General features: G+C 37.5%; 1 protein-coding gene across 2 annotated transcripts in view; it reads left to right on the top strand.

Moving 5' to 3' along the window:
- The window catches only part of HTT (huntingtin), an 83304-nt gene that overhangs the window by 44706 nt on the left and 16731 nt on the right, over positions 1-21867 (top strand). For both annotated transcript variants that reach the window (XM_032186621.1, XM_032186620.1), the window contains 16 exons: positions 248-364; positions 2675-2797; positions 3407-3645; positions 6011-6153; positions 9781-9988; positions 11196-11337; positions 12857-13036; positions 13969-14145; positions 14396-14472; positions 15714-15852; positions 16365-16487; positions 18848-19061; positions 19263-19408; positions 19907-20084; positions 20364-20459; positions 21309-21496. In XM_032186621.1, coding sequence (XP_032042512.1) covers positions 248-364; positions 2675-2797; positions 3407-3645; positions 6011-6153; positions 9781-9988; positions 11196-11337; positions 12857-13036; positions 13969-14145; positions 14396-14472; positions 15714-15852; positions 16365-16487; positions 18848-19061; positions 19263-19408; positions 19907-20084; positions 20364-20459; positions 21309-21496 — 2490 coding nt within the window. The remainder of the gene's footprint in view (positions 1-247; positions 365-2674; positions 2798-3406; positions 3646-6010; positions 6154-9780; positions 9989-11195; positions 11338-12856; positions 13037-13968; positions 14146-14395; positions 14473-15713; positions 15853-16364; positions 16488-18847; positions 19062-19262; positions 19409-19906; positions 20085-20363; positions 20460-21308; positions 21497-21867) is intronic.

The raw sequence follows: 21867 nt of genomic DNA, 5'->3' as shown, positions 1-21867 counted from the left end.
CTGGTTTATAAAAGTAACTGAAAAATTCTTTTAAAAATAACAATAGTAATAAAGTCACAACTAAGAACAAACTTTGAACCCAAAAATGGAATTTTAAAATATTGTATGGCTTCTCACGTGGATTTTCTTTTCTTGTTGCTTTTTTGCCAAATGCATGAAGTGATGATTTTTTTTTCCCCATTGCAGCATTACTTGAATGTTTCCCGATAGTATGGTGTTTACTTGCATTCTTTTGGACTTCCCTCAGGTGCTGGAAATGTTCATCTTAGTGTTGCAGCAGTGTCATAAGGAAAATGAAGACAAATGGAAGAGATTGTCCCGGCAAATAGCTGACATTATTCTCCCAATGCTTGCAAAACAACAGGTTGCTATATGCATTTTTTTAATCTATAAACTTGTAAAATAATTCCTGTAACCAATTATTGTAATTATGGCTTTGGATAATTTCTGTGTTTTCTTTAAGGTGTAGCCACCATATCCGGAAAAATAATTACTGTAGGATAAACTAAGCCTTTGAAATGATGCAGGTCATATTTTAAATACACGCAGTATGTGTGATATCTTCTAGGCTGTTCCCAGATAAAGCTCATTCTGTTTTTCGTATGTACACAATTGTGTCTTGCTCAGAGCACTTCCTAATGTGAATATTCTCCCATTTTTTTCATAACTGTGGTGGGTCTAACTGCATTTGTTTTAGTAAGGAGAATGAAAAAGCATCACCCAAAACTGCATTTATAAATCACAGAATTGCAGAATAGTTGAGGCTGAAATGGACTTCTAGAGATTGACCCTGCTTTGAGAAGGCATCTGGAGCAGGCTTCTTATGACCACGTCTAGTCAGATCTTGACCATCTCTAAGGATGGAGCCTCTATCACCTGTCTGGGTCTCTTCCAGTGTTTGAGCATCCTCACAGGGAGAAGGAAAAAATGCAGGAGAATTTAGAGAGTTGTATTTCAATGGATGTTTCCTGTATTTCAACTTTTGCCCATTGCCTCTCCTTCTGGCGCTGGGTACTACTGACAAGACTGTACTTGTCTTGTCTTCTTGTCTCCTTCTTGCCCCTGGCCAGATATTTGTACACGCTGTTAAGATCATAGAATTACAGAATGACTTGGGTTGGAAGTGACCTCAAAGCTCATCTAGTTCCACCTCCTGCCATAGGCAGGGATGCTGCCCGCTAGATCAGATTGCCCAGGGCCTTGTCCAGCCTGGCTTTGAGCGCCTCCAGGGATGGGGCATCTACAACTTCTCTGGGCAACCTGCTTCAGTGTTACACTTTCAGAGTAAAGCATTTCCTCCTAATTTATAATCCAAATTTCCCTTCTTTTAGATTAAAACCATTCCCCATTCTCCTGTCATTATCTGACTGAGCAAAGAGTTGCTCTCCATCTTTTTTTATAAGCCACCTTTTAAGTACTGAAAAGCTGCAATGAGGACATCCTGGAGCCTTGTCTTCTGTAAGCTGAACAGCCACAGCTCTTTCTACCTTTCCTCATATTAGAGGTGCTCCAGCCCCTTGATCATCTTTGTGGCTGTCCTCTGGACCTGTTCTAACAGTTTAGCATCCCCCAGAGCCTTCTCCAGGCTGAACAATCTCATCTGTCTCAGCCTCCCTTTGTATGACAGGTGCTCCAAGCTCTTAATCATTTATGTGACTTTCTGCAGGGCTTGTTCCAGTGTGTGTGAGTCTGCATTACTGGGGAGCCCAGAAATGGACTGTAGATTGAGGATAGGTTATAGATCCTTTGTATCTGGGAAGAAGAGTCTACAGAGAATCCTTGTCCTAAAGGGAGTACTGTCCCTAAGCAACAGAGGGCTTGTTTTACTGTACAACTTTGTTTGAAGTAATTATTTCTAATTCCAGGATATAAAGTAAAACTAATGAAATTGTGCCCTTAATATGTTCTTCACTCTTTGACAGATTCTCCCCTCCTATGAGGAGGTTGCATGGCGGGGGAGGGTAGGCTGTATGGAAGATTAGACAGCAGTTTTTGAGGGAAGCTAAAATGCTGGCAAACTGGAGTTGCCTTTGTTTTGTATGATCTGTGCATGTACTCAACTATCAAATTAGGCTGGCAAGATAGGTTCGTCCAGATAAAGTCCAGTCCTTTGCTTTTTGCAATCAATTGCTTTATAATTTAACTAAAAAACTGATCAAGTCAGGCTTGATCCTTACTACTTCTGCCTCTGTTGCTGCAGTGTAATTCAGCTGTAGCCATTCACTTCTCTGATGATTAGGACTTTTTTGTTCCTCCTGATTGTCATCTTAAGCTTATTCATGGCCAAAACATTGTTATTCCTGTGTCACCACTGCTGTCTATAATATGTCTGCTAGGATGTGCAGGGAAGAGAAAAGTTTTTAAGTTTTATGACGATCAGTCTTTTTGCCTCATTCTCTGAATCTGGCATATTTTTCCTAAAATAAACGATACATATATTGAATATTGTGGGATAGATTTTTGCCCATGTTCTCAAACCTACTAAGTAGGAAGGCCTGCAATTAAAGTTTCAATTTACTTTTCATAGATTTTATTGCTGTAAATTTTGTGCTGTAAAGGGCAGCCTTATTATATACAGGTTGTTACAGAAATGTTTAAAACATGAAATGGTAATTTTGTGTTGCATTTACGTGTGGTGGTAGTTATAAATTAGTTTTGTGGTTTTCTTTTCCAGATGCATATAGATTCTCATGATGCCCTTGGAGTATTGAACACTTTGTTTGAAATTTTGGCTCCTTCTTCCCTTCGCCCTGTGGACATGCTTTTAAGGAGTATGTTTGTTACCCCTAAAACAATGGTAAGCAGGGGGGAACCTGTTAAAACACGTGAAGTGTTTCTAGAGTAGTAGTAAAAGTGGATGTTTCAAGAGAAGAGAGAATCTTGTGTCCTTCATGCCAAATGAAAGAGCTTGTATTTCTACTTATTTTTTTTTTTGCAATGTGGTGTTGAAATACCTGAAGCACAGCTTAGGAAAGAATTCATTAGAATTAACAAGATTTACTATCTCTAGCATTTTATACAGAAGTGTTCCGCTTTTGGGTTATTTACCTTCTTTTTGTTTCTCTGCCTTCCTGATCCTAAAAATACATGCAGTTATGGTAAATTCTAGATTGCAATTCATTACGTAAAACACATTTTTCCTATGCAAGTGCTAGTACTATTTTGATAGTTGAGATTGTTAATTTCTTTGGAGATTTGCTGTAGGAAGGCTGAATATATTCCTATGTTGTGTTGAATTCTTTTGAAGTTGAACATTTTAATTAGCTGTTGCATAAAATTAGACATGAGAATGGAGCAAGCAGCAAAAAACTTTGGTGTTCAGGTCTTCCAAATGCTGTGCTTTTGGCAATGGTCATGCTTATTCACTCTAACAATCTACATTTTTTTTTTTCGGTTTGTTTGCTAGGCATCAGTGAGCACTGTTCAGCTATGGATTTCTGGAATTTTAGCTATCCTTAGAGTTCTGATTTCACAATCCACAGAAGACATAGTTCTATCCCGTATTCAGGAGCTTTCTTTCTCGCCATATTTGATTTCGTGTCAAGCAATTAACAGACTGAGACGTGGAGAAAATAATGTATCCACACCAGAGGATCGTGCTGAGGTTAAACAGGCTAAATATCTGCCTGAAGAGACATTTTCTAGGTATGTTGTCTTGAATAACTTAAGTGTAAGATTAAGATTTCTCAGAAGTCACAAATATATTAACAACTCTATGCATGCACATATATTGCATATCTGACAGAAATAAAGTCTCCGAAGTTGATACACGGGAGGAGGGTGTATGGAAGAGGGAATAATGAGTTGAACAGCAAAGAAAGGAGATGAGTTTTTTGTAGGGACTTTGCACTGTTTCAGTGTCTCTTCTCAAGCCAAGTGAAAGACCTACTGGAGCCATTATGACAGATAAATCCTGGTGTTATTAAAATCAACTCCAAGCTTTAACTGTTTAATCCTTTCCATCCTCTCTCTGTGGGGCCTGAAAGATGAATCATACCCACAGCAGAAGCCTGTGTTCTGTACTAGAATCTTGGCAGCAAATAGATACAATTGATTAAGTTAGTCCTGCTCTTTATTTTCTACTTTTTAAGAGCTTGCTTTGTCTAGTTAGCTTCCCATGCTGAAGCTCTGCAAGAATGACTTAAGCAAAATGAAAGATGGAGAGATGGTGATCGTATTCTGTTGACACAGTGTTTGTCATTAAGACAATTACGTTTTAATGTGGTGGGAGGCATTTGAAATAGCTATTTGTTTAAGAAACTAAAAACTTTTTACTCAAGTATGGAATTTCAGATAAAAAGAAAATTCTGCTTCTTATTCAGCTTACTGGTGGGGGTGATGGATAGAAGGAAAAGGGGCATCTGGACACTCTTAACATGACCTTATGTCCAACCAGAGTAGGTCGAGGAATGATTATAGCCAGGAGCAAGCATTGCTTATTGCAGACGCCCTTTTTTGGGGTTCTGTTTTGCTCTTTTTTTTTTTTTTTTTTTTTTATTAAACTTGGTGTGGTGGTTTCACCCTGCTGGGCAGCTAAGCCCCATCACAACCACTCTCTTGCTCCCCCTCCTCAAAGAAAAAGGGTGAAAAAATATGATGGAAAGGGCTCAAGGGTTGAGATAAGGACAGGGAGGTTGCTCACCAATTACCATCAGGAACAAAACAAATCCAGCATAGGGAGATTAATTTATTGCCTATTACTAGCAGACAAGAATAGTGAGAACTAAAAGCAAACTGAAAACACCTTCTCCCCATACACCTTCTACCTCTTCCCTCCTGAGTGGTGCAGGGGAACAGGGAATGGGGGTTATGGTCAGTTACCACTGCTCCTTCATGGTGACTCTGCCCCTGCTCCCCGTGGGGTCCCTCCCATGGGATGCCATCCTTCCCGAACTGAGCCTGGGGGGGCTTCCCATAGGCAGCAGCTCTTCAAGAACTGCTCCAACATGGATCCATACCATGGGGTTATCTGTCAGGAGCAAACTGCTCCAGCACAGGTCCCCCATGGGTGGCAGCTTCCCCCAGATCCTTGCTCCTGTGTGGGTTCCTCTCCGTGGGCTGCAGCTCTGGCCTGGGGGCTCTCCATGGGCCTCAGCCTCCTCCAGGCCACATCCACCTGCTCTGCCGGGGGCTCCTCCATGGACTGCAGCCTGGAGATCTGCTCCATGTGGGACCCATGGGCTGCAGGGGCACAGCCTGCTACACCAGGGGCCTCGCCTCAGGGGAGCTGCTGCTGTGTGCCTGGAGCCCTCCTGCTGCACTGACCTTGGGGGCTGCAGGGCTGCTTCTCACTCCTCTCTCCCAGTTGTTGTTGCACAGCAGTTTTTTTCCTTTTTAAGTCCGCTCTCACAGGGGTCCAACCAGCATTGCTCGTTGGCTTCTTTCTGGTCAGCAGTGGGTCTCCTTTGGAGCTGGCTGGAGCTGACTTTGCTCTACCATGGGGCAGCTCCTGAGCTTTTCTCACAGAGGCTATCCCTGTAGACCCCCTCACTACCCAACCCTTGCCACATAAACCCAGTATACCTGGATGGAGGTTTGATATGGAATCCATGTTGTAGAGTGAATGTGGATAAATGAGGCTGCCAGCAGCTCAGTTCCTGTGACTTACCAAGCTACCCTTCCTTAGCTGAGCTGCAGTAACTGTCAAGGCGTATTTTTTTTTAGCTGATTGCAAATCACTAGGAAGACACCATGTCATTTTCAGTGTTTGCTGTGTGAGTGAGGTGGGCTGTTGTATGCATGCTGTCACTTACGACTTCAGCTAATGAGTAGATAACACAGTTCCGTTATGTAATTATTGAATTTCTTACCTGTCCATAGCAATAGCATCATGTTTGTTTGGGGCCAACCTGTTATATAGTATTTAATTTAACATTTTCTTTTGGATAAATGCACAAGGATTTTTTATTTTGGTTTTAAATTTACTGAGTTTCGTAGGCAAACATCACCTTATTCTGAAGGATGTTGCAGTGATGGTTTTCCTGTTGATGGTATGCATATTTTTTTTAAGGTTCTTATTACAACTGGTTGGTATTCTACTGGAAGATATTGTCACCAAACAATTGAAAGTGGATATGAATGAGCAGCAGCATACTTTCTACTGCCAGGAGCTGGGCACGCTGCTTATGTGCTTAATACATATCTTCAAATCAGGTAATACTTGAAACATTGCCTCATGTTGTTGTTTGCAGCGAGGTAATTTTGAGTTCCGAGAAAATTGTTGAATGAGTAGGTGTTTAAGACATTCTGTATATAAAGAATTTCCAAAATTTTTTGCTTACGAATGCAGGTTCCGTTTTTCATATTCTGTCTCTATATACAAATAAAATGCAACTAGTGACTTTTCATCTTCTCCTTGACCGAAGGTAGCAGCAGAACTTCTCCTAGTGCTGCCATCTATTGATCTGTAGATCAGCCTAATTCACTGGCTTCTCCTTATGACTCCTCTTTTCTTCAGGAAGTGGCCTGATCTGAGGTACAGCTGGAGTATATGCAGCTATAGCCACCACATTTTCTAACTGGCAGTCTTTCCAGTCTGCCTGGTCTTCTAAAGGAGCAAACTGGAATATGGTGTCATTCCCCACTAAGTTAAGCAGATCTTTTGCAGTCTAGAATTTCTTGTGTTGCTGAAATTCTGAGACATATTCCTGGCCGTATTCTAATTCTCAGAAAGTTCTTTCCTCTGCCTCCTTTCCTTGATGAAATACTCTTTTTAAAGTGTTAGGAGCCATACGAGTCTGCCTTGTTCTGTTGGAATTTTTGGAGTTCTAAATGTGCCTATTTTGGCTGTTTGACTTGAGGCTTCTGTGAGACTTTTATCCTTTTCTGCTAGGCCTGGCTCTGTCTAATAATTCCAAAAGCTGCTGTAGACCAGGATTTGTCAAGAACAGCTATCCCAAAACAGCTGCTCCTGTGTACCTCCATGCATGGGAGTAGATTGCCTCATTCCTAATACACAGCGTAAGCTGAGAGACTTGTTAGGATGAGAGGTTTTGCTCTTTCTTTGTAGTTTACAGCTTGCAACACTTAGTGTTCACCTGATGCTCTGTGGAAGAGAATCACAGCTTTGTGTTACAGCCTCTGAATAGTGTTGCACACAGATCCCAATACTTCTGTAAACATCTACAAATGTGCTTTTGTTGTTGATATACTTGCAAGGTGAAAGAACAGGAAGTTCTGTGTATCTTGCTTCAGCTTGTTGACACAAGTAAACCTTCACTGAGAAGAAAGCTTGTACCATTTTCCTTTCAAACCTTTGGATAAATTTCCTTTTGTCTTCTTCTGAGAAAGATTTCGAGTGCTGCTATAGAATATATTTGGGTGCTTTGGAAAGAGATCCTGTTTACTAAGTAGTCCACTAGCTTTTCCCGACAGTAAGAGCGGGGTTATATTTAAACATGATACATGTGTTCTCATGACTAAAGTCTTTTAGGGAGAGCATTTTCTAATCTGTGTCACTTACGATATTAGTGGTGTACATCTCATTTAACTCTTTCAGTGGCGTGCTTTTTCTGTTTGCTTTCAAAACATATTCTACCTTAAAGTGGCTGGTAGTATTCTGGAGGGTAAATGTATTGCTAGCTACTGTTGCTGATAACTCTGGCACTCTAAACAACCTCATCTTCTCTCCAGTGGGTTATTACTGGGTACTTGCTGTTGCCATATTTTCCTCTCTATCACCATAAATTTCTTCCTAAATTTTCTGTTTGTTGGTAAGAGGTAGAAGGTATAAAGCATCTCTCCTGACCACATTCCTTGAAAGCCTTTGCACCTTTTGCTTGGTCCAGAATATTATTTTTTGAGTTCTTCACCTTGTCCATACAGCTGACATTGTCACTTTGTTGCAGATCTTGGATTATAGTAGTTGGCTGCAATTTAAAAGTTGCTGGCACAAATCCCTGATTATTTATAGACTTCCTTGGATGTTGCACAAATCACTGCATTCTACAGGCCCGTCTGTAAAATGGGAGTTACGGTATTTCCCTGTTTAGTGATGTGAATAAAAAAAGGGAATACAAAATACTACTGTTGTACAAACACAGAATCACGTTAAATGTTTCAACACCCTCTAATTTTCTCTTTTTAAGCTCTTCCTATGGAGTTCAGTTATAAACTCCTTTCTTGGTGAAAAGCTTTGTTCTGTTTCTGTCATTGCTACCAGCTGCTTCTTGCAGCTCTGAATGTAGTGAGTGATCACTCTATTTTCCACGTGCTTGTTACTATTGTAGTTACTGTTTAAGTACTGTAACAAGCACATGTGTATCATCAGCTGCTGTTACTGAGAGATTTGAAATGTAGATTATAACAAATAGCCTATGTCAAAGTGATTTCGAGTAGATGTTTAAATGGGTTTGAGCCAGGACCAATGAAATTAGAAAATCAAGCTGGTGATTAAAATCAGGGAAGTGGGTACTTCAGCAGTAGGAGCTGGCGATGAAGGAAAGGGAAGGCTCAGCTACTTCTGTAGCAACCAGCTTCCAAGCTGCACTATTTATTGCCAAAAATATCTAGAAACTTCCATGCAAAATGAAAATTAAGTATTAAATTATTTGTGCTAAGCACCAGGATATGTGTGTTGCATGATCATTAGAAATGAAATGAATTTAATCTAAGACTACAAACCCACTGTAAGGACTAATCGTGTTGTGGTTACCTTATGCGGTGTTACAGAGTTCGGACACAAAAAGTTGTTCGGACACGTGAGCTATATTTTCATGTCTTAGCATTTTCTTTTAGGCTTAGGTTGAATTAAGTGCCTGGTTTTGTACTACTTCTTTTGTTCAGTTCAAGACTGTGTAATTTTATTTCGCTTTGAGTTATATCCTGCTAACTACAGCTGCGCCTTATTGTGACTTGTGTTTGGGAACATAGGCTACTATCTTCTCTCACTTTTAACTGCGATTTGATCTGCTACTTGGATGTCTTGTCTTATCTTGCTCGTTACAGTTTTTCTGAGAATGTGAGCGTTGCTGACTGCTGTATATTCAACTATAGGAAGCTACCGTATTAGAAATCAAAATTTCTAGTGTGCTACTTTGAAGTAGAATAGAAATAAAAGGTGAATGGATAAAGTGAAAAAGTCATATAACTTCAGACTACTTTGTCTCCATTTTCCTTGTTTTCCCTTCCTTCATTTGGTATTATGATGAAGTAGCAGCAAGTTGGAAAGCAAAATTCAGCTTCTGTGTTAAGAGTTCAGTATGCAGGACAGTGACTTTTCATCACTTAAAAAGACGTACTTTTTATACCTCAGAATTTGGATGGAAGGGTGTAAGTTCAGTTTCAAATAAATATATTTGGGAAGCCCTCAACTGATGTAGGAAACTTGTAAGTGATCTTCCTTAACGTGTGCAATAGTAGTTTTAGCATGGTTTTTATTTAGAATTTGTGTTTTACTTTATAAAGAAAAATATCCTGGTCTGTAATTAAGGATTTTAAATTTGGTAAAGGTTTTCATGTGTTAGATAAACCTTTTGATGTATGATAGATATAAAGTTGACTATAGGTTTCATTATAGTTGTAGTCTTACCTAAAGCATTGTTTCAGACTGGGAGCTGCTTGCTGGTGGTTCACACGCTGCCCTTGGGCAAACTGCGTGACCTGCCTCACAATTGTGTTTAAAAAACAAAATCAACAACAACAATGCAGAGTATACCTTCTTTCCAGGAATGGTACTGGCTTATGAAACAGCTATTCTTTTATCAGAGTACCATGAAAATTTTGAAATTTCAGAATTCAGACAAGAGTATAGTTACTCTAATATGCTTTTATTATTTTCAGGAATGTTCAGAAGAATCACAGCTGCAGCCACCAGGCTTTTTACAGGAGACGGATCCGATGGTAGTTTCTATACCCTTGAAAGTTTGAGTGACCTTGTTCAGTCCATGATTCCCACACATCCTTCCTTAGTTCTTCTTTGGTGTCAGATCCTTCTTCTTGTCAATTATACCAACTACAACTGGTGGTCAGAAGTGCATCAAACTCCAAAGTAAGTTTTTTTTGTTGTTTGTTTGTTTGTTTTAATCTGTAAAAATAGTAGCATGTCTCTCAATTGTATTTGGTACAACTGTATGGGGAAAAAAATCTAGCCTTTAATCTGCTAAGCTTGTCAACTCTTGAATAGTACTACTAGATTCTGAGGTAGGTAGTTCTGCGTTTATTTTGTACATGTGTATTTACATACTGTCCATTCTGGCAGTATGTCTTTCAAACTAAGGAAGTGCATCCTGTGTTCAGTTGTTCCCCAAAAGAACTGTCAAGGAACCTCTACACCTTGAAGACTATGAAACTCCCATCTCTGTAAAATTCCCATCTGTGTACTTTTAAATATGTAAATAGCTGTAACAAAATATTCAATATAGCAGGTTTCATGCCTCTGTGGAGACTTATTTCACCTTCCAGCAGATACCCAGCCAGTGCAGATGATATACACTGTGGGTGTCTGATCAGTAAGATTTGGGTACATCTGTTACCTGTCAGTGGGTCTAGCACTGAATGTTAAAACATACTGTCAGCATTGTGCTGATTTGTTATAAAGTGACATTAGTAGTGATGTCACTTGACATGAGTTGTCTGATATTCAGAAATCTTGTCCAAAATGGTGAACTTTTGGTCTGAAGTTGGGTCACCCCACCTGTCAGATACTTCTGACATGGGGATGATGGGGATAATCCCTCCTTTGGGTGTAAGGTGGGATCACTATGTGGGTGGGTGGGTATCCCTCCATAAACTGTAAAGGGAGATTAAAAACTCATCTGAGAGAAATTTCTGATGTTTGTGCAGTGAATATTAGGGAAGTCTGATTTTGATTTACAACATGAATGGATTAATACTTTGAAAGAGAAGTACTCAAATATGAATTTCTGACCTCAGTTCAACCTCATGGACTGAAGAAACACAGAATTATGTTGTGTTATTCTACCAGAGATGCAATAGCCCATGTTTTTCTCTTAAATAACCTGTTTACTTCTTCAGACTGTTCAAAGAAGCAATGAACACTGACCGAAAAGTAGTACTAACTTTGTTAGAAAGTAAAGAGCGATGAAAAGCAAGGTGTCTATTTCAAAGCAGTATAATGTTAAAATGAAATTTCTGGGAAAATAAATACTGCATAAAGACTTATTATTGGTAGGTCATTCCAAATTTTTTTGATCTTTCAATAGCCATAGTGATAAAATATAATGTGCTTCTTGCAGGAGACACAGTCTGTCTACTACTAAATTACTTAGCCCTCAGATATGTGGAGACAGTGATGAATCAGATTCCGAATCTAAACGCGGAATGTGCAATCGAGAGATAGTGAGAAGAGGAGCACTCATTCTTTTCTGTGACTATGTCGTAAGTTTTGAATTATGGATTTTATAACTACAGTAGTGAGTTATTAGGCTGACAATTTTTTATTACTGGTATGCATCAACGAAGTCTGGTTCGTGAGTGAAAATTGAGGACATGTCAAACTAATGATTTCATTTTCAGGGGGCACTTCTGTAAGATCACGTATGAGCTCGTTTGAAATTTTTTTCTATTCTGAACTAATTCTCATGGGGCTTGTCTAAGGACACTTAGTAGGTAATAGAACAATCTGATGGGTATTGCAATCATTACTTGTGAGTTGCTAGGAGCATACTAAGAAATGTTAGATTTCCCAACATTAGTAGTAGCAGCACAGTTTCTAGTGGACAACACATTTCTATCTTTTGTAGTGTAAGAGGAGAGCTTTTACACTAACATTTCATTTCTATTTTTGGTTCTCTGATGACAGCAGTTCCTGTGGCTTCAACCTCTTCATGCCTTTAATATTAGTGTTTTAAGTCATTGGAAGTGTACCTTTGAGGCGAACCTTCCCATAGTACTTATATGTAGTATTGCAGTTGCGTTTGCACTGCAGAGCACTTTCAGGGAAGCCAACTAATTTCCTTTCAGATTCAGCTAGACTAAAAGCTGTATTTAAAAAGCACTTCAACTCCTAATTCAGTCACCATGGTCAGATGAGAGCTAGTCCAAAGTAAAACCCTCCAAAACCTCTTTACTGAAGAATACCAGCTTCTCAGCATCACCTGATAAGCTCTAGAAATCTTCTGTTGTGTTGTACTCCTTCCTTGTTGATATCCACTTACCTCTGTAGGTTTACAATTAATTATTGACTGATCTCTTCGGATTTGCTTTCCAGAAATTATTCAATCTGTGTTTAGGGCCAGTAGTAATATGAAATCTTTAAAAAGAAGCCTAAATGAAAATCATGCTTTAAAGAGAAGACTTTGTGTATGTTTACTTCAAAAAACATTTTGTTAAGAGGCATCTCTGCAATGACCTTCTCAATTTACTTGTTTCTAACCTGGGTTTTTAGAATCATAGAATGTCTTGAGGTGGAAGGGATCCACAAGGATCATTGAGTTGAACTCCTAGCTCCATATTGGACAACCACATGCCTGACAGTGTTGTTCAAATGCTACTTGAACTCCAGTAGGCTTGGTGCCCTAACTACTTCCCTGGGGAACCTGTTCCAGTGCCTCGTGAAGAACCTTTTCCTAATATCCAGTCTAAATCTCCCCTGGCGTAACTTTGTGCCATTCCCTTTTTGTGTAATGAATTCCCATTTATTGTAATGATATTAAAAAAGATTATTACAATTTCATCATGACTCTCTTAATTTACAACGAGTTCAAAAGCATTTGAAAAAACTGTCATGTAAAAAATAATGATGGCAATATTAAAATATAGACACTTTACACCATTATTTTAAAACAGTTACTGGAATTATGGATGAAAACTTCATGTTGTGTCAGATAAGATTTTTAGTAATTAAACACTTACCCTGCGTATTACCGGAATCAGATTTTATTTTTTTCCCTTTTAGTGTCAAAACCTACATGATTCAGAACACTTGACCTGGCTTATTGTGAATCATGTTCAGGACTTGATTAATCTGTCCCATGAGCCTCCAGTACAAGACTTCATTAGCGCTGTTCACAGGAATTCAGCAGCCAGCGGTCTCTTTATCCAGGCCATTCAGTCACGATGTGAGAATCTTGCAGCTGTAAGTTTAACTTTGCTTTTTTTTTTTTTTTTAAGAATAAAGCCATTTATCAGTTCAAACTAAATTGAAATATAAGCATGCAAATTCTGGCATTCGTGGGTAATTTATCAATTTGTAATTTTATTTTTGATGTCTCTTGTAAAAAGTGTAAACAATGAACCTTGTAACATATTAGCAATTTCAGTGTCAGATGTGTTCCAATCCATCAAGTCTATAGATTCAAGTAGAGTTGGTTAAGCTGTTTTTCTTCCTTTTTGGATATTATTCTGCATAATAAATATATTAATCTGCATAAAAAATATGAGGGGTAAATTAAAGCTCTAGCTTTCATCTTTGATTTCAGTACCTTGGTTGCATGAATAACTACTACTAACTACAGAGTTGGGAACAGGAGCTAGTTCATCTTCATAGGCCGTAACGACATGAAAATGATTTCAAGCTCATGCCTTCCCCAGTTGATCTGTCTATCTTGATGAGGGACAGATCACTTCAGAAATTCAGTATATGATTTCTGTTTATTATTTTAGTTTCTGATTTAAAAGGAGCTGATGATGATTGATAGGGATGGAAGGTTGTATGCATGCATCCCTCTTAAGCTTAGGAACTCTCTGTGGGAATGGTGCTTCCTGGGCTTCCTCTAGGAGGTAGTGGTGGGAGTTTCTTGAACAACCTGGTAAAGTTGCTTCTCTATTCCTATTGTCTATGGACAAGTCTACTGCAACTGCATTAGTGCCTTAGGCTTGTGAGTAAAATACTTAAGTTACATGAGATTCATTTGGTGGTTATATTAGTCAGCTAGTTGTCAGCTGCTGTTCTTTTCTATAAACATCTTCGTATTCTAATTGATTTTTTGTTTGTTTCAACACCCTTGTATTTAATCCTACTACATTATTAGATATGTAATTTAGCTTTTTTGTTTTTTCATCATTTAGCCTACAACTCTGAAGAAGACTTTACAGTGCTTAGAGGGGATACATCTCAGCCAGTCTGGGGCTGTCTTAACATTGTATGTTGATAAGCTTCTGTGTACTCCATTCCGTGTGCTTGCTCGCATGGTTGACACACTAGCTTGCCGTCGGGTAGAAATGCTTTTGGCTGCAACTTTACAGGTAAAGATAAATATATTCATTTGCAAATCACTTTGCATAGTGATAGTAATATGATTAAATGTAATATTTTAAGCATCTTAATTGACGTATATTAATTTAAGTGATTTCTGTGGATAAGAACACTAATATGTGAATGATTGCATTTAACTTTATCACTTTATCTGCATTTGAATTTCCTAATCTGTTCAAAGTACATATTGGTAGTTTTTTCTTTTTTGTCCTATAAAATTCTTGTGACTCTTTCCTATAGAACAGCATTACTCAGTTACCAGTTGAAGAACTGGATAGAATTCAGGAATATCTTCAAAGCAGTGGATTAGCAACAAGGTAAATGATACCAGTACATGTTTAGATGTCAAGCTAAGTAATGTTGTAGCAATTATGTTTTTTTTTTGTTTTGGTTTGTTTTTTTTTGTAAATTAAGATAGTGAATTCTGTTTGGAGATTAAAATAGAAGTCCCATTTGAGATGTATGCATATTTTGACTCAAGGACGGTTGTATTGGTTGAATTTAATTCTTAAATATATCACAAAATCAGGAAAGCCAGAGGCTCACAGACATCAAATTCTCTTCTCTACCCCATCCCATTCAGAACTTAACTTTTTAGAGAAAGTCACCCCAAATTAATTCTCTGGCAGAAGTTACATTACTGAAAGCAACTTTATCTTTCTCAGACTTTTGCAGAATTTTGTCAGTCCAAGCTGTGTTTTTTTTTTCAGACAGCTGTGATAAAATTCTTAATGTCTGAACTTTTTAAAAGTAAAATGCTATTATAAAATGGGGTAAATGACTTAATTCTTGCAAAAACCTTATTTGATGTTGGAGAGAGTAATAGAATCTTCCTGATGTCATTGCTGTTCGCAGTTAATACCTGTTGATTGAAATAGGAAATAGAAGTAGAGGGAAAGAATAGAAAGCCCAATACCCAAGATGGCAGTAGATTGATAGTAGAGTACCTTCCTAGGTAAGATTAGATTTAGGTTAAAAAAAAATAATAATAATAAAAAAAAAAATCCAAAGTCTCCAAATGGCTTTAAGGTATATGCTTTTGATAGCAGTACTGGAATCAGAAAAACAAACAAAAACCAGTGGCAAACAAAAAAGCAGTGGCTTCTAAATCCACAAAACGAAATTCTTAATCTTATATTTAAATTAAATTTTACTATGTTCTCCATTTTCTTAAAGAAGTGGTTCTTATTTGGTATCTCTTAGAATATATTCATCTGCAATCAGATTTGTACATTAAACTTAATTCTTCTTTTTCAATAAAAATATTTACTGCATAAAGTAATTGAACAGCTTGTATTTTATGTATAAGCATTTATATGTTCAAAATCTATATCAATTTAATTATTTATTATTGGTGGTTCATTTGTTTTTGTACTGGTAGCTGATGAAGTTTGCAGTTACACATTATGTGAGTGCATGTATCCAACAAAGAACTCATGACCTTAGTGCTTTTCTCTCACAGAACTAGGATTTGTTCACCGTATTTTTTTTTTTTATTTTTATTTTTAAATGATTTATAAAACTAAGTTAGATCTTTGATATGTTCTTCTGTTTTCAGACACCAAAGACTTTACTCACTCTTGGATAGGTTTCGACTTATGGTAGCACCAGACACAACTAGTCCTTCACCTGCGGTTACTTCACACCCCCTAGATGGAGAAGGCCAACCAGCTTTAGAGACTGTAGTTCTAGACAAAGTAAGATTATGTTTGGAAATTTCTTTGCTCAAAGAATCTTTTGCTCCTTGCAAAATATTTGGCCAGTGATTCTTCCTCTGTTACAGTATTTTTTTTTTTTGTCTATTACTGTTGCGTTTGACTGCACAACAGTAGTTATCAGTAGGTATAACAGTGGTTATTTTCTAGACACTCTCATCAGCTTTACAATCCTAGTATATCTGTGCTATATGCTAAACTTTCTTTTACCTTATTTGATGTCCAGACTCCATGGAAATAGACAACTTGCCAAGAATACCTATTTGTCTGTTTTAGAATGGGCCATTCACCTGTTACCTATTTTGCTTTTTCTGATGTTTTTATTATTGCTAGTTTTGTAGTTTCTTTGCTTTTTTCTTTTTGTTGACATTAATGTGGCCTGTTTATCTCTAAAAGGACCACAATTCAGTGCCAGTAAGCAATTTTCCCCCACCCCTCAAAATGTTATTTTCTGAAAACAAATATGTACTAAGTTTATTTTTCCGTTATTAAAGGACTGGTATGTGTCACTAGTGAGGTCACAGTGTTGCATCAAGTCAGACTCAGCACTACTAGAAGGTGCAGAACTTGTAAATAGGATTCCTCAGCCTGACCTGAACTCCTTCATGACCTGCAAGGTAACTTTTTTGTCAGATAGATCTGAATCAAATGAATATATTGTAATAAAATACTTCAAATGTTCTAACTGGTAGTATTAATAGATTAGGTTCTTTAAATACAAGCGCTTGAAATTTATATGATACTGGTAGTTGATATTCTGAATTTTACTTCATTTGGGAAACTAAAATACTGAATATTTTTCAACTCTGTCTTTAGCAATGCTGTTAATGTTAGTTTTCTAATACTACAGGTTGGATATATAGAGTGGAAATGAAGATTAGTTTATATATTATAATAACAAAAATCCATAGTTTTATCACTTTACATAATTTCCTCATTCTGTTATACAGTCTTTTACAATGCCAGATGCTTCTGAAATCTTTATCTGTGCTAGATGACTTGTAATATGTCTCTAACAGGCCACAGATAGTAAATATGTCATGATGTACAACTAGGTTTTCTGAGAATATATTTTGCTTGAATTCTGTCCAGTACATTTGCTGCTGGTATGCAGAAATGATAGCGGGATGCCATTTTTGAATAGATTTTACACTTTCTCATTTTGAGAAGAAACATGGTTAGTATTCAAATACCAAAGATGTGGAGTTTGAAAGATGTAGTTTATCTTTTTAACTTCTTTTAGAATTTAAAATTCAATTTACTAGAGTTATTTCAGGGGTGGACAAAACTTGTAAGCTAAATTGTGACTTGCCACTTTATTTTCAAGTCTGTTTATTTGTTTTAAAAAGGAAATTTTAAGATTTGTGATGTTTGTGAATTGATGACAGTAGTTGTTCTTCTATCAGGTCAAATATGACAGATAGTGACTTGTCCAAACGTGCATATCAAATAACTGATGGAGCTTGCACTTTTCAGCCCTGTGCTCAACTACTCATATTTCTGCCAAATTTTAATATTTTGAGCTCAATTGCTAGCTGTTTACCTTGATATATTTTGGAAAGTTCTGGCAAAAGTGGTTTAGGAACTTCTGAAAATAAGGTTGGCAAAAAGGGAAAAAAAGGAAAATGCGTTAAGTTTTTAGGCAGAAGACAGTAGGTTATTTTATACTTTGCATATCAGGGATGTAAATTCTCTGGGCCATACTGTCAGCAAACGGTCCCTTTTTGTCCCCATTGAGGAATTTGAAGTTTATGATGAAATCTTCTGAAGAATCAGTTTCATAGACTCACAGAATGGTTTGGGTTAGAAGGGACCTTAAAGATCATCTAGTTCCCACCTGCCTGCCTTGGGCAGGGACACGTTCCACCAGACCAAGTTGTCCAAAGCACTTCCACATGGGGCATCCACAGCTTCTCTGGGCAACCTGTTCCAGTGCCTCACAACCCTCTGAATGAAGAATTTCTTCCATATATCTAATCTAAACCTACCCTCTTTTCGTTTAAAACCATTACTCTTTGTCCTGTCACCATGCTCCCTGACAAAGAGTCCCTCCCCAGCTTTCCTGTAGCCCTCTTAGGGTACTGGAAGACTGCTATAAGTTTGCCCTGGAGCCTTCTCTTCTCCAGGCTGAACAACTCCAGCTCTCAGCCTGTCTTCATTGGAGAGAGGGTCAAGGATCTGTCAAGGTCCCTCTGGATGGCATTTCTTAGAGCAGGTCAACCGCACTACACAGTTTTGGTGCCATCAGCACTGTCCATAGTGTCAATCACTCTGTCCATGTCACTGGAACAAAGATGTTAAACAGCACCGGTCCCAATACTGACCCCTGAGGAACACCGCTCATCACTGATCTTCACTTGGACATGGAGATACTAACTGCAACACTTTGAGTGCAACCATCTAGCCACTTCCACCAAGTTGTCCATTTGTCAAATCCTTGTCTCCAGTTTAGAAACAAGGATATCATGGGGGACAGTGTCAAATACTCTGCATCAGTCCAGGTAGATGGTGTCAGTTGCTCTTCCCCTATCCACCAATGCCATAATGCTGTTGTAGGTCACCAGATTTGTCAGGTGCAATTCTGCCCTTAGTGAAGCTGTGTTGGCTGTCACCAATTGCCTTATTTTCCATATGCCTTAACGTTCTTTCCATTATAGTAAATACTTGTTTGGCACCTATTCTTGAAGATTTCGTATATGCAGGTCATCAGAGCTTTATTCACATGTTGTTCTGAAAACTTGTACTGAATATACTGTTTTTCCTTTCCAGTCCAGCATATTGGTGTTTAGAAATTAAATAGAACAAATATGACCTTAATTAAGGTGCTGTTACGTAATATAAAAGAGTGGAGGTCTTACAAGTTAAATTAATAAACTATTAATTTGCCACTATATTAATTTGCCAGAATAGTTCCATCAAATACTTAGATTCTCTTTAAAAGTAATTTATTTACTTTTTATTTACTATTTGATTTCAGGAATTCAACCTAAGCTTGTTAGCGCCTTGTTTAAGCCTTGGCATGAATGAAATCTCAAGAGACCAGAAGAGTAGCCTCTTTGAAACATCTCGGAGGGTAACTCTGGACCATGTGTCTACCACTGTACTAAACCTTCCTGCAAACCACCAGGTTTTCCAACCACTATTGCCAACTGAGCCATCAGCCTACTGGAAAAAGCTAAGCGATATCTTTGGTAATAGAAATAGTGGTCTTTTTAATTTTATTCTCTTCTCTGCAAAGGTAGTTGACAGATATCTTGTCAGTTCATGACCTTTTTTTTTAAAAAAAAAAATCAAGGTAACTTGGTATAATAGTGCCTATGAGATAATTCTGAAAAATATTTGTTGATGGGAAAAATTCAAACTGCTAGATTTCATTCAGTCTTTTCTTCTAGGAGATGAGGCGATGTATCGGTCGGTGATGACGCTTTGTCGTGCTCTGGCTCAGTATTTGCTGTTACTCTCAAAACTACCAACGGGTCTCCGTGTTCCTCCTGATAAAGAGGATGATATCCTGAAATTTGTGGTGATGTCAGTAGAGGTAAGAAACTAAACCATAAATAAAGATGTAATGAAATGTTGGTAGAGGAAGCAACTTTGACTTAAATTGGTCACTGTGAAGTGACTTTTGATCTGGACAACTTTTTTGTCTTACTGTAGAAGTTTATTCAGTGGTTATTTTACTTGATCTGTGATAGAAAATCCAGTTGGGTTATGGGGCAAGGGTAGCTTTTTACGAGAAGAGGTTGATGGAATGATCTTGGCATTTGGGAGAAATGTCCAGCACTTTTTGGATGTTGAATAGAAAAGGTTTACCTTTGACTTTTTTTTTTAATTTTGTTGTTTGTTTTTGTTTTCTTTTTTCTCATTTAATACTCATGTTTTTTTATAGTTTTCTGCTTTCTTAGAAAAGAAACATATTCTATACAGTAATATGTAAGGTTCTTATTAGCAAATTGTATAGAAAAAACAGCTTTCAGCTATAAATTCCTGTATTGGGAGAATTTGATATTAATGGGAAATTTTGATTTTTCCATAGGCATTATCATGGCGTTTAATGCATGACCAGCTTCCACTAAGTATAGATCTTCAAGCTGCTCTGGATTGTTGCTGTTTGACATTACAGCAGCCTAACCTCTGGAATTTGTTGGCATCTGCAGTTAATGTGACGTATGCTTGCTCCTTAATTAACTGCATTAGGTTTATTATAGAAGCAGGTGAGTCCACTTTGAACACCTGTGAAAAGAACTCCTTAATTGTTGTCAGTCATCACCGCTAGGTGTCTGGAATGTTTCTTGTGAATCCTTTCTAGTTATTTCTTTGACAACCTTATTTTAACTGTTTTAATTTCACATTTAAAACCTTGTGTTTACTTTTGAACCTAGCAGATTCCTTGGAAATGTAAATATATAATGCTACTATGTGGTTTTGAGGAGAAAAATGGTATACGAGATACATAATGTCTGTGTCTTTTAAATATTTTTGTCTTACTTCAGTTGCAGTTGAACCGGGAAATCAACTTCTTAGTCCTGAAAGAAAGAAGAATACTTCAAAAGGCTTAAATGAGGATGAAGTTGATTCAAACACACAGAGTAAGTAAACAGTGAATTCTATTTCTGATGAAAAAACAGTAGGTCCCCTTTCAATAACTAAATTTTTTAACAATAGGAGTTTATCTGAGAGCTTACTAGTTTTTGATAAATGCTTATTATATATAAGTTAACATTTTTAATATGTATAATTTTTTGTATTGAAAGCCAAACATGAAGGGAGATCCTTCTTTTGGGGGGTCCTGTCAGCTGTGCAGCATGCTGCAGACTGAACTCTTTAAAGTGGTGTAGGATTTCTAAATTTCCTTTGGAGATGTAGAATTGATCTATTAATTCTTCTGATATAAATGGCAGATTCATTATGTGCATTTCTCATGTATAGGAGTACTGTATTGGGGCGTATGACAAATGTAGTCTGCAAGAGTGGACAGCAGCATTGTTTTCTATTTTCAGTTATGCTGGTGTAGATTGAGAGACCAGTTCCACCTAAAAGAAATGACCCTGCTTATCAGATCTAGAAGAGAGCCAGTTATGAAAATGTTTTTTATAAGATAGATAAGTTTGGTCAATGTTAATTCTAAGAAGTGCACTATTCGATGTTTACCCCAACTATTGCTGAGGTTAGGAAACTGATGTATCTGCTCTGCTGGCAGATGTCAGCTATTGGTATTCTCCAGCACTGAGACAGGCAAGCAACATTTGCAGAGAGGGTGGTAGTAATACTCTTTAACCAGATGGAAGTCTTGTATAACATTTTTGTCCTACATCCTCTTTGTCCTTCTTAGTCAACATATTCTTTAATTAAGCATTCTTGTTTTTTCTGTATGATTTTAACTGGTGTCTTTTGAATAGATTGGCAAAACTGAATTTATTTTTTTTCTCTCTACAAAGAAAATAAACATGTTACTGCAGCTTGTGAAATGGTTGCTGAGATGGTGGAATGTTTACAGACTGTCCTGGCTTTGGGGCATCAAAGAAATAGCAGTATACCAGCGTTTCTGACTCCTGTCCTCAAGAATATCATCATCAGTTTAGCAAGGCTGCCTCTAGTGAACAGTTACACAAGAGTACCTCCCTTGGTATGTCTGTTTTATTTTCAGTATGTAAGAACTAGTGAATAACTTTTTGAAAAATCAAATATTGGGGCTGCATCTTTTTTTTTGTCAGTAGGACTTATATTTTGCTACTTTGATCACCCAGTTTAGGTTTTTAAACGTGAAGTAGAAAAGCGTTGTAAAGATATTAAATAAGAGTTAAATTGGAGTGAGAATTCTGATTAGAAAGGAGTGTAGTTGTTCCTTACATTCTTATGTGAATGAAAGTCCAGGCAGTAATTAAAAGACATAAAAATAGGATTTGGGTGCTTTGTTAGGGCTAATATTTCTTCCTGCTCAGCAGAATCATATAACCCTGGGAGTGTAAAATCTACACTGCTACCTTCTTTTATATC

This window comes from Aythya fuligula, chromosome 4 (assembly GCF_009819795.1).
Source record: "Aythya fuligula isolate bAytFul2 chromosome 4, bAytFul2.pri, whole genome shotgun sequence".
Lineage (NCBI taxonomy): Eukaryota > Metazoa > Chordata > Aves > Anseriformes > Anatidae > Aythya > Aythya fuligula.
This window is presented reverse-complemented; position numbering and strand designations above follow the sequence as displayed.